Source organism: Pleurodeles waltl, chromosome 1_2, assembly GCF_031143425.1.
Source record: "Pleurodeles waltl isolate 20211129_DDA chromosome 1_2, aPleWal1.hap1.20221129, whole genome shotgun sequence".
NCBI lineage: Eukaryota > Metazoa > Chordata > Amphibia > Caudata > Salamandridae > Pleurodeles > Pleurodeles waltl.
The window spans coordinates 888,062,908-888,075,577 of NC_090437.1; the positions used below are offsets into that span (position 1 = coordinate 888,062,908).

General features: G+C 41.9%; 1 protein-coding gene across 1 annotated transcript in view; it reads left to right on the forward strand.

The window, feature by feature from the left end:
* Positions 1-12,670, forward strand: part of SNX25 (sorting nexin 25) — an 830,371-nt gene that overhangs the window by 311,473 nt on the left and 506,228 nt on the right. The window contains exon 4 of the mRNA XM_069199645.1: positions 2,595-2,767. Within this exon, the coding sequence (XP_069055746.1) occupies positions 2,595-2,767 (173 nt within the window). The remainder of the gene's footprint in view (positions 1-2,594; positions 2,768-12,670) is intronic.

A 12,670-nucleotide genomic window follows, 5' to 3' on the forward strand; every position in this document is an offset into this window, starting at 1 on the left:
GAAGGAAGAAGCAAGTAAGCAGCAGGCACTGTTGTGGATGCTGTATAATAAAGACTTACCAAACAAGTCTTGGATCTGTGGATTTTACTTTGTAACACTTTGTTTGTTGCTTCCTCATTTTGAGGTCAGAACTGGAAAAGCTTGTCCCTGTGAAAACCGTAAGACACTCCATTACATTCATTTATAATGCATTCAGGCTGTTAGCAGCATTACATGTGACTGGTGAGAACATAATTGTAGGAAGACATTTCAAACGGCACATCAATGCAATTGTAGCACTGAAATAACTCGACTTGAAAAACGCAAGAATACATTTCAGATGGCTGTTGAGCCTGTTTTTGGTGAAAAGTCATAAAAACTTTATTGTACACAAATTACTGAAAACATTGGGTTACTACTGGTGTATCACCCTAGAAAATGCAGGGCAGATTTTGCCAAGGGTCTCTATATTATGTTAGAGGAATTATGGTCATCTAAAAACATTGTTGCACATATGTTGGATCTGTGTTAAGATTCACATTTTTTGGATGGAGACTCAAGCTTTGATCAGACACAACAAATCTTGGTTTGCCTATTGATTTTTTAGGATGTATTTTTGGAGATATTGATGATGGCTTAGTGCAACAGTTCTTGACCTTCTGATTTCTGTTGACCTCCACTGAATCAGTCTTGGAAGCCGGGTGCCGCCTAAACAGTTACTGCACTATGAACCCCACAGAAATGCACCAAACTACAGAAACAACGCAGAGATTTACAAATTGGGAAATATTTAAATTGGAAAAAAGTAAAAAAATCTCAATTTGAATTTTAAAGCGCAGTTTGGACCTTTTCAAAATCTATTTTTTTTTCAAAAAGGCAAAAAGATATCATAGACTCCAGAATATCTCTTTGTCGTATTTGCTTATTATGCGTCCTCTCTTTTTGTCTCTGTATACTGATACTTCAATTGAGGCCCCACCAATCATCCACACATCTGTTTGCTGTACTTATACTTCTTCCACGAATCAAACTAAGGACATAAACCTATTTTTTAGCCTCCAATTTCATATTTCTTCACATTTAAAGAGTTATTCAAAAGTTTGCATTTTCAATTGTGCTTTTAATGTGTCTATACTTTATTTATATTAACTAATTTTCTAAACCGTCTCGACCCGCTGAGTAGTCATTGCAGGCCCACAGGAGTCCACATACCACAATTTAAGAAGCACTGACCTAATGCATTTGGCAAGTTTGCACATAGTGATACTTTTTTGCAATGTACTAGTGGCAGAAAACATTTTTGCTGTCCTCTTATGAAAATATTTAGAAACCATGGGTAGTGGAGCGAAATTTTGTAAATTTACCATGAAATTTTTTCCTGAATTGATTGGGAAACCGTCTAAGGAATGTGTGAACATTTAGAATCTCTTTATTGCAATTTTACAGTAAAAAGGGATTCTCCCAAAAAAATATACTGTGATTACCCTAGCACGTTACTTAAAGTAATGCTGGCTAATAATGACCATCTCTCGATTTGAGCAGAGTAAAGCCAAAAAAGAGTCATTCTTGGGCTTTTATATAAACTTGGCCATTGTACATTTGGAACAGAACTCAGTTTTTCCCAAGTTGGTGAATTAAGTTCTTGCGAATCAAGTACTAATAAAATGGTGAGTAAGAGAGTTCATGGATATGGCCAAACTGTAGTATGGCTTACTGTTTCACAAACAATGTGTTACTGTCGTTCTGTTTCTAAATGAGCCTGTGCTATCCCAGTCTCCAGTCGGGTCACCCCTAATTTTATTAGAATTCTTCTGCCACTTACATTGAAATAGATCCTCTTAAACTATTTTGCACTTACACACTTGCCCATGATTTAAAAAAATGCTTTGTTGGTTTCTGCCATCTAGTAATATTGAAAACTAAATGGAAGTTTATTTAAAAAGTAATGGTGTGTTTTTGGTTCCTCTTCAAATTGTGTGTTGTCTTCCCTTGGAGAATAAGCAGTTGTAACACTTTATTTTAAATGTGCTGTTTACCGCATTGTCACTTTAAACAAAGCTATTGTAATGACTAAGTGCTTACATTTCGTGATCTTATTTATAAAAATGGATGTGGGTTTTTCTAGTATTCGGATGCATTGTATTATTCATCATCACAAAAACTGCGTATGCTTATGCTGAAAGTACTCAACCACAGTTTTTGGGAAGATGGGGATTAAAGCAAGATCAGATATACATTTTTTGGTTCTCCACTAGGAAATGCTTTGTGAAGATTCGAAGTTTAGTGGGTGGGGATGTCTCTATTTTCTTTTCGTTTTTGGTATATGGACTGTCATATCTGTGCAGGCTACACCACAATAGAAAATAATGCTAATGTTGTTTGATTCTGGCATGTGACGTGTTTTTGTTGTAGTTTTGATGAGGTGAGAGCTGTTAGAGTCTTTTTGCTACATTATCAACAGTGAGAATTAAACTGTTATTTAATAACTTGAGTGTTGAGTTGTTACCTCATGTAGCCTACGTACGATGCAGTTAACACTTTTTTCATGATTAAGACGTGTGTGTATCATGCATAGATCACTAGATTGTTGTGGTTCGTTTTGTCTTCTGTTTCAGACTAGAAGAGCTGCCAAAACGGTTTCCACTCCATCCATGTTTGAAAAACGCAGATGAGGAAATCCGGTTTCTGCAGACCTGTTCCCATGTTTTGGTGCTCTGTCTACTGCCTTCAAGGGATGCCCGTTCCCGCAGCCTGCGCATTGTGCTGGCAGAAATACTTGCAACGAAAGGTGGGTAGAAAATAAATATATTTTCAAGATGCAATTTTCTTGTTCTTGGTGTCCACAAATGTGAGCTAAACAATGTCCAATGGTATATACCCCAAACGTCTTCCTGTTATTTTACGTCCATTTTAGGTAGAAATATCGTTGTTTAATTTTGCGCAACAAGTGTAAAGTACAAAGTTAATGTACTCAAATTAAGGTGTGTCCAGCTAACGCTGTCTTGAACTCCTGCATTTTTGTGCTCCTCCTGTATCCTCTACACTTCCTCTGCTCTACTGCATGTTTCATTTGCACCATATTTGCTTGGAATTTTGTCTAGGATAGAGACAGTTTAAGATGCTTCCTAATCCCATATATGTAAAAAAATCAAGAATATCCAAAAATCCGAACCATGATCCACATTTGCCAGAATGACTTCATGCAAGACAGTGGAACCAAACATTGTTAATAGTGCCTCCATTTCACACTTGTTAAAAGACTGGAACTATGCAGCTCGGCAGCCTTCATCCTTATTGATTTTGAGAAGGTGTTTGATACCACTCTCTGTCCATTTTGATTCTGCAAAAGATGAACTTTGGCCAACGCTTCTTGGCCTATCTTTCAGCCTTATATGCCTCCTTACAGGCACAGGTTAGGATAAATGGCATGCACTCTGATGCATTTGAAATACAGAGAGGGACCTTTGTTTTCATCTTGGCAATAGATCCACTGGCTATATGTATTAGAGCGGAGGCCCAACTAAAGCGATTTTGCTGACCTGACAGATTGGAGGATAGAATATTTCCCTATACAGACTACTTGCTGCTCTATAAACAGGACCTAGACAGCTCGTTGCCAAGGCTACAGAAGATACTATGGAATTATGAGGAGGCATCTTGCCTAGTGGTTGTCACATACATATATGGGGCAATAGACCACTGGCCACTCTATGTGCCCCCATGCAGATGGTGGATGATCATTTCAGGTATTTGGGCATAACTGTTGATGCAGGCGTTCCACAAGGACATAGAACCATGATCTAAATTGCCTCTCTCAATGATGGGGCACATTGTGTGGTGCGAAGTGATCACACTTACCCATTTCCCACATATGTCCTGCAGAATTCTCCCTTCACCCCACCCAGAAGTAAGAAGCGTGGTCACAAAATATATCTAGGGGTGGAGGGAGAGCCCTAAGGGTCTTACACACAAAATGTGTCATGACAACATTTGAAGGTAGACATGGGCTTCCAAATTTATGACTGTACTGCTGGGCCACACGCATGCTTAACATAGGGGAGTGGCTATTTGGGGATACATCTGACCTAGTTATCTTTTCAAAACTCCTTGAAAGCCATGGTAATATGAAGCTGTTGTACCGGAAGTCTCTCCCTCCCTCCCCTGTTCCCTCCCACAGATCACTCACCTTCCTCTGCTGAGTTGGTGTGCGGTACTAACATCCATACACTGGATCGATAAAGTAACTCACCTGACTCCTTTGTGGCATGGCGCACAGTTACCAAATATAACATGACTGCCCACATTTAAAGGCTGGGTCTCATAGGAATCTCTACTCTGTAAAAGGTGTGGGGTACAACTAATTATAGCCTACAAAATCCCAGTTCTTTAAATATCTACAATTACACCACGCCCTGGCAGCACAACAGGGTACATATTTCAATGTCCTCAAGTTTAACCCCTTAGAGGCTAAACAGGGGGTTTCCAAACTTTTCTGTAATGAGTTACTTATGTTCAATGAAAATCATAGTGAGCTACTAACATTATTAGTGTTCTAATGGTGATCATGTCAGACAAAATTAGATTAATGGCCACCCCATGCAAAATTGCCAGGAGTGACCACTACAGCGCATCAGGCAGTGTTGCGGGCAGTAATTTAAAGAAGACTTTACTAATTTGGAATGTCAATTCTTACAAGTTAAGATGTGACTGTCATAGCTGCAGTGCCCTTAAAACGAAGGTAATATTATTTGTATTAAATTCCTCATCACCTGATGATTTATCACTAAGATTTTAAATTTGGAAATCAAACCATTTTTCTTAAAACATCTGATAATAAATTCTGAAAATACACACATTTTAATCTGGAATACATGTTTTTCAAGTTTGGGATATTTATGTTAATTTAACCAAGGCAAAGCTTCTAAATTGTTAGGTTACACTGCACACAGGAGAGCTTCTTAAAGGTAGCTGGAGAGCTACCACATGCAGGGGCGTAGCTTGGTCAGTAATATTGTGGGTCGGGGGGGGGGGGGGGGTGAGCTTCGATTTTACTGACAATCACACTGCCATATAATGTTAAAATCCATTTTGGCGCACCAGAGTTGAACGTATGTGTGTCAAAAAATGCAATTACTGGCGTAAATGCCACATTCTGGTTACCATAATGCAGTGTTGTAGAATTTTATGATTACTAAAATGGCCATTTCCATGTTTGTGAATTTGGGGTTAGGAGGCAGGCGTAGGGTGTTATTTTGAAATAGTGCCTCTGCAAAATGTACTGTTTAATGTCCATAAACCTATGTTTCTGCACACTCACATATATTTTGCAGGTAGTTTCCCTTCATGTAAATTAACAAGTACTATTTTGAAATTAAAGCATAGGGGCCGGAGTGCGAAGGGAGCTGCACAAATGCCACACATGGAAAGGGATTTTTTCTACAAATATAAACACTGTTACATAGCAGCGGCACACTTTACGTGGTGCACCTCGCTGTGGGTACTCTTAGAGATGTATAACTGTTGTACTTTTCCAGGTGTACTCCATTTATTCTTTGAGAATTCCCTAGATATTAATCATTTGTGCCAAACGTACGAGTACACTTACAAAAGTAGGTTTCTAACTTTTTAAGCACTACTTTTGAACCATGCTTTGGGTGTTGACGTTTTTACGATCATACAGTAACTTGATTCTACTGCTGGGGGAATGGGGAGTAACATTTGGATCCATAAACAAAGCTTAAAAGTGAAGACCAGGTGTATTTGTATGAAAACTTTCTTAAAGCTAATAATTGTAATATTAGTGCAATTAAAATATTTTCTAGCTTCAGTAAGGCACTCCTCACGGGTATCAAAGGGGGAACAACAGTGCTAGCTTAACTCACAAACTGAACATATTCAGCAAATGAAGCAGCAGTGCACACTTCATTGACGCACAACGAAATGTCGCATCATGGTCAGCAGCAGTGCATGCTTCCATACACAAGTGGCTCAGGTACAAGTCCAGCGCAGCACTGGCCAGCAGGTTTGCAAACCTCGTTCCGACATAATAGCCACAGTCCCAACAGCGAGGCTTGTGTCTTTCTCCTCGGGCTCTCTCACACGCACTAGCATAGATTTTTCTCCATCAACCCGGACTTGGGTCCAGATCGCCATCAGGAGCAGTGTTGTTCCTTTCTCATCTCATCTCATCTCCAGTTGAACTTCACACACCAACACCTGCTGAATGCTCTTACTTCCTGCATCTACTGCATCACATATTCTGCCTACACTACAATTATATAACAGTACAGGCACAAGAGACATGGGACAGCATAGTGTGTGGCATAATGCACTTGCAGTTTAGAGAGGAACCCAAAGTATGTGTTCACATTAAACAGACATATTACAACACAAACCGCACAGCAAATGAACGAACAGCCAGCGTCACCAAGTACACATAGAAAGTAGTAATGGATTTAGGTTTCTCAAATAATGAGCACACTCTATCACTTAACAGGCAGCCGATCGTAGGTAGAGCTATCTTGGCAGTTTGCAGTTGCACACTGCAAAGCAGCCCAGCACCTTGTCACAGGTACATGCCTTCAGTAAGGCTCCATAGCAATGTAGTGTATGCAGTCCTTGCAGTTGTCATGTCCTTTTTGAATCTTCATTTAAAAAACGGGTTATTTCCAATGAAGTAATCTGCTTTCATTTAAATAGTACACTTGCATTTTCCCAGAGTAATCACCTGACAGCATGACATTTTGCTTTCTGGAGAGTAGCCAAACTCTGTTCGGTGACACAGAACAATTCAAGTAGTAAAATACCCATGTACCTGTTCCAGCAAAGGAGCATCTCCCTAGAGAAGAACACTGTGCCTTTACTGAAGGCACATCTATTGTGTGCACTACGATTTGAATAGAAATCCAATTTAGTTCCTCAGTAGGGCATGGCATGCATGACGGATAAGCAGTTCACGTCTAGATCTTGAATGACACCAACTCTGTAATGCTTTTAAAATATACCCTGGTAACTCAACACAGTCAGAACACACATCCTAAAAGATAAAGCAGCAAAACTAGCACACAGCTTCATGTCCTGATGTTTCCATGTGATAGCCACCATAAAGCCCTATTGCGTTGAATTCAGTACACATGCTTCTACCCACCTTAAAGGTTCATGCCACCTATAATGCATTAGCAATGTAGAACTAGCAGTCAAAAAGTGAAGCCACTCCCAAAATGTACTGCTGGTATTCATACGACTCACTCTGCCCTGGAGCCTCTAGATTCTTTAGTTGTCAGAAATGTCTAGGGTTGGTAGGATTCTCTGCATGCCAGCTGACTCTAGGCCCCAATACTGCAGCTATCTCCATAAGAAACTTCACAGATAATTGGGATCTTTTAGGCATTTGTAGAGCATTCTTGGTAGGAAAACCTTTTGTGACCCACACAAGACACACCACTCTCAATCCCACGGGGTCTCTAGTTTTCAGAACTTCCGGGATTACTAGGGTTCCCTAGGGGCCAGCCAAACCTGGGCTCAACTACTACTGGCACCCCTCAGGAAACCGACATGATTGTTTTAGGCAAGTATTTTACATTTACAGGGATTTCTGGGTAGGAAACAATGCAGTGATCCACACAGACCACACTTCCTAGGATTCCCATGGGTCCCTAAATTTCAGAAATGCCCAGGGTTGGTATGATTTACCTTGGTGCCAGCTGAGACGGTGCTCAATACTGCCGCCACCTCCTTGATAAAGTACAGGTAATGTCTTTTTAAGCATCATTTTAGGGCATTTCCCTCATTTGCCCCCGGCTGAGCTGAAAGACTTCTGTGCCCTTCTAGTGTAATGGGGGACGGCATCCTGAGGCACTCAATTCATTCACTTGTACATTTTCACCCTGCTTTCTAATTGGTTTTTTGCCACCCTTAAAAAGTGCAGATTGGGTGCAAGCCTGGCCAGGCCATTATAGACTGTTAGGGATCTGGCTGATGGGAGAACCTTGACCATGCTGGGGTTGGTACTACACCTGCTCCCTCCATCAAAACAATTCTGTCTTGAATAGTCGGCTTTCGGCTCCATATGGTAGGTTGCGGTTAAACAAATAACCGATCTGCTCCTTCCTTGGGGAAGGAGGTGTGTGTGAAGATTAAGCATGCTCAAGGTTTAAGTGATGTAGCCTGACGTGAGTATTGCTGCTCCTCGCTCCATTCACTTATAACATCTTTCCACTGAGTCTGATAGGCTTTCTGCCCTGTCCAATTTACAGGATGGACAGATTATGTGTTAAACCTAGAGGGGATCAATTGCTCATGCCAGAGGACCGCTCCTCCAAGGGTTTAAATCCCTACTTAGGTATTGACATCCTTTTGTGACCCCCCCCCCAAGCATGATCTTTTAGGGAGAATTAATCGTGTTAAGAGGGGTGAGGGTTCAAACTGTACCTCTCCCAAATGAATCAGTGCTCAGGATGGTGAGCAGGTCCCTGCATTACCAATTACCTTTGGCTTGGCTGAGCCAAACAGCACTTCAGGGCTCCCCTACTGCAGAGAGAGGGTACAGAGGTAATTCAGAGAACATAGAGGTTTCAACATTAAAGGCTTTAGAAGTTGGCGGTGGGAAATACTCCGTCGCAAACGTGATCGATATCCAGTTAGCGTATTACGTTCCCATTCTATCCTATGGGGATCGTAATACAGTGGACAGGATATCTGTCACGTTTGTGACTGAATATTCCCTTTGCCGCCTTCTAAATCAGGCCCTAAGTGATTAATATTTCCAGACGAAACAAGGTACCAAAACACATTACCAAAGAGGAAAGATGCCATGAGCCTTTTTTTACTGATATCCAATTTATAATCCAAATTTAAAAGCATTTTGACGTAGCGTGACTGACAATTACAACAGTGTTAACTAGAGATGTTAGATTCTTCCATCTTCTGCAAACACTACATTGAAGGTGTTAGAAAGGATAATGTAGGGTAGATATACATTGTGTTGCCATACAAAGAGTCAAAGTTCAAACCTCTTGCTTATCTACACTAAAATCCATGGCCTTTAAGTACATAATTTGATTTCTGATGAATACTTCTAAATTTGAATTCCTCATTCCTCACCTTTAAAATCTCCTCAGGCGCCAGACTGGATCCGGAAGATATAATAGCAGGGCTTCCACTTGCCGCGAGGTAGCGTTGTAACGTAATTCCTCTTCAGAAATGATGAAGCAGGGCCGCATAGCGCCACCCCTGTGTGCTGTCAGTTTGTTTCTTGACCTTGTCTGTGCCCTTTGATGCACAGCCCAACAATAATCAGGAATACACCTGTGCAGATTTCTAGAGTAACACCTTTTTAGGTGGAAAAAGAGACCATTCCACAGGGGGATTGGGAGGGCAGCGAGGAATCTGCGATTAGAAGAATATACACCAAAGCTTTACCAAAGTTAAGTAACTTGTTCTTCTGATGGATACTGCAGATTCCTAACCTAGTAGAATAGATACCAAAGCTGGACCTCCTGAGGTAGTGTGTCTGTGGAATGGCTGATACCAAAAAGTCATGCAGGACGGAACAGGCGAAATGCCCTACCCATCGTATCTGGCTGTAAAGATAGTTGTACTGCATGAGCGTCTATAGTGATGCTTGCATCACGGTTTGACATATGTTATTGACACATTCTCCATGTGTTACGCAGTGTTTACAGGTTTGGCCCTGGTAGAATAGGTGCTCAACCCCTCCAGTGTTTGCTTCATGGCCAGTACATAGCGGATTTTGATGCGGAGGCCTATGCACCTTCACAAAGTCCTTCTCTCCTTCCTTGCCCGTCTTCCCAAGAGACCCCAAAAATAGCTGATTGTCTGTGCTGTGATTGATGTAAAACTGCGGTTACAGTATCCACCTGAAAGAACATTATGGAAGGTAAGGAAATTTGGCATAAAGCTACTGGTGATAAGTTGTAGAAGTCCAATGGCATTTGTATGTGGCATGCTAACAAAAGTAAAAATAAAATGAGAGTATGATAGCAGGTCCTAACCGTAGGCTGTCCTGGTCCACCCCTAACCACTTGATCTGAATTTATTGGGTTTGATTTTATTTTGTTTTGATGTAGCTGAGGCTGACAAACACTAACTGCTTGTTCGATTGTTGATGAAATAAATCATAGTAAAATGTTTTCTGAAGAATACGACAATATAATATCTGGAGGGGGCCAGATCTCGTTGTGAATTATATAAATGTTGAGCCATACTTGATGGTCTAAGTGGAGCAGCAGAATCATGAAGTGAGTGGGAAACACTGCCTTGGCTATAGAGTCTTCCAAATCAGATTGCTTTTCCAAGATGGGCAAAAGAGATAGATGACAGTTTCAAAGATTAAGGCTGGGAAGTTTTTTTAATTATTTTTTTTTAATTATATTTTTCTCACAGTAACAAACAGAATAACAGATTGTTCCCTCCTCTAGTGGGTCACCCAACTAGTTCCCAATGCGAGTCCTGGAGATAGGGGCACTGAAGTGCCCCATCTGCTTAGGAAAAACATTTTTACAATGGTAAAACATTTCATTAAGACTTACTTCCCCTAGTTCCAAAGCTCACCACCCTAGACACCATTAGCTAGGACATAAACAGAGGGCCATATATCTGGTCACCAGCCTAAGATGAGAAGCTTACCAGTCACACGTGGGTTAGAGATAGGCAAGGGAATCAGTGTACACACAAAATATTAGCCTGTACTGTTTATAATACTACACTGTGCTGTATATAGAACGCAATAGCATAATGATCCATGAAAAAGATCCCTGTTTGAATGGTCAACTCTCCCTCGGCTTCCTGCAGAGTAGTGAAAACCACTAAACTTCCACTAGTTATCACTGTAGCAAAAGCGGCGATTAGGGATATGGCAGGCAGGAAGACACCTGGATGGGACGGTCTCCCTGTAGAATTTTGTAGCATGTTTGCTGACCTACTGGCACCTCATCTGGTAAAAATGCATACAAGACGGGATGCTTCTTTGTGACGGCCAGGGAAGGTTGTTGCTATCGGTTGGAAATGGCCCTTTCTGCAAGACTGACCCTCTTTGTGTTGGCTTTAGGACTCTAGGCACTTTACTACTGCTAATCAGTGCAGCAGTGCCCATGCTCTCTCCCCTGAAACTTGGTATTATTGGCTTACACCCGTTTGGCATATTTAATTTAGCTGTAAGTCCCTTGAAAAGTGGTACACCATAGATCCAGGGCATGTAAATTAAATGCTATTGGTGGGTCTGAAGCGCTGATTGCACCTCCCACAGAAGTAGCCTGTCATACCTGTCTCAGGCCTGCCACTGCAGGGCCTGTGTGCGCAGTTTACTGCCACATTGACTTGACAATTCAAACTACTTGCCAAGGCCTACACTCCCCTTTTAATATACCTAAATCACCCCTAACATAGGCCCTAGGTAGCCCTAGGAGCAGGGTGCTGTGTATGTAAAAAGTAGGACATGTATTTTTATGTTTTGCATGTTGTAATAGTGACAAACAGCCTATTTTCTTTTTTCCTTCTCATAGGTTAGGATTGGGAATTCCCTTATATATAATTCTGAGTGGTAATTTCTGATCTGGAAGGAGTAGAGTGGGTATGTTTGGAATGGTAGTGAGAAAACCTGCTCACTGATGTAGTTGGATTTTACATTACTTTTTTAGAAGTGCCACTTTTAGAAAGTGGGCATTTGTCTTTGCTCATAACTCTATACCCTTTGCAGCCTGACTCTAATCCATGTCTGGGGTACAATGAGAGCTACACTTTGTGCATACTTTCCAGACAGCCACAACACAGGAGGGGCTGGGTGTGACAGGAGAGGCATCTGCATCCTTCTTTATATGAATAGTCTTCCTGGGCTAGGAGAGGGAGAGGTAGTTCACACCTTACATGTCAGTGGGCTGTTGTCCTACCCTCACATGAAGGGCTGATTTACCCCCTATTCATGTCTGGAGCCTGGGCTGGGTTGAAAGTGGTTGTGTTACACTTGAAAGGGAAAGGTTCCCTTGAAGTCACCCCTTGTACAAAGACATTTTGGAGTATAAGTACAGGGGCTCTCACCCCATGATTTGAAGAGCAGTATTGGAACTGGGACTGAACCTCTCAGAAGGACTATGCGCTGCATCAAAGGACTCATTTGGACTGCTCTTCAGTTGCCCTGCTACTTGCTGGTTGGCATAAAAGACTCAGTGGATTGCTTTTCTGCTTGTTGCCCTGTTGCCAGCTGCCCCCTGACTTTGGTTTCCCTAGGCACTGCCGGTGCTGCCAGGAGGAACTGCCATTGGAGTTGCTTGTGTTGTGCCAACCAGCTGCCTGCTGGGGAAACTGCCACTCCACTTAAGGAACTCTGTGTGCTGGCCTGCTGCCTGCCCTACTTTGTGCCCTAGTGTACTCCAAGGGGGGCCAGTGCAGGGTGAACGCTGTTTTCTGCCCTTTAACTGCATCACTTCACATTAGTGCTGGTGAGCACTGTGTACTTTCCTAACGTCTTCACAACTAGCGCATGGCAAGTGCTTCTGTACTGTTAATTCCTTCTCAAAAGTAAATGTGTGGTGAGCGCTGGGGACTTCCTCATGAAGTAGTCTCACACTAGAGCAGTATGGGCTCCAGCGCGTTGCCTTTCACTTGGAACAGTGTGTGTTCCAGTGCGCCTTGTCTCTTGGCCTAATTGACTGCCGCAGAGGGGCCCCGTCAGCTG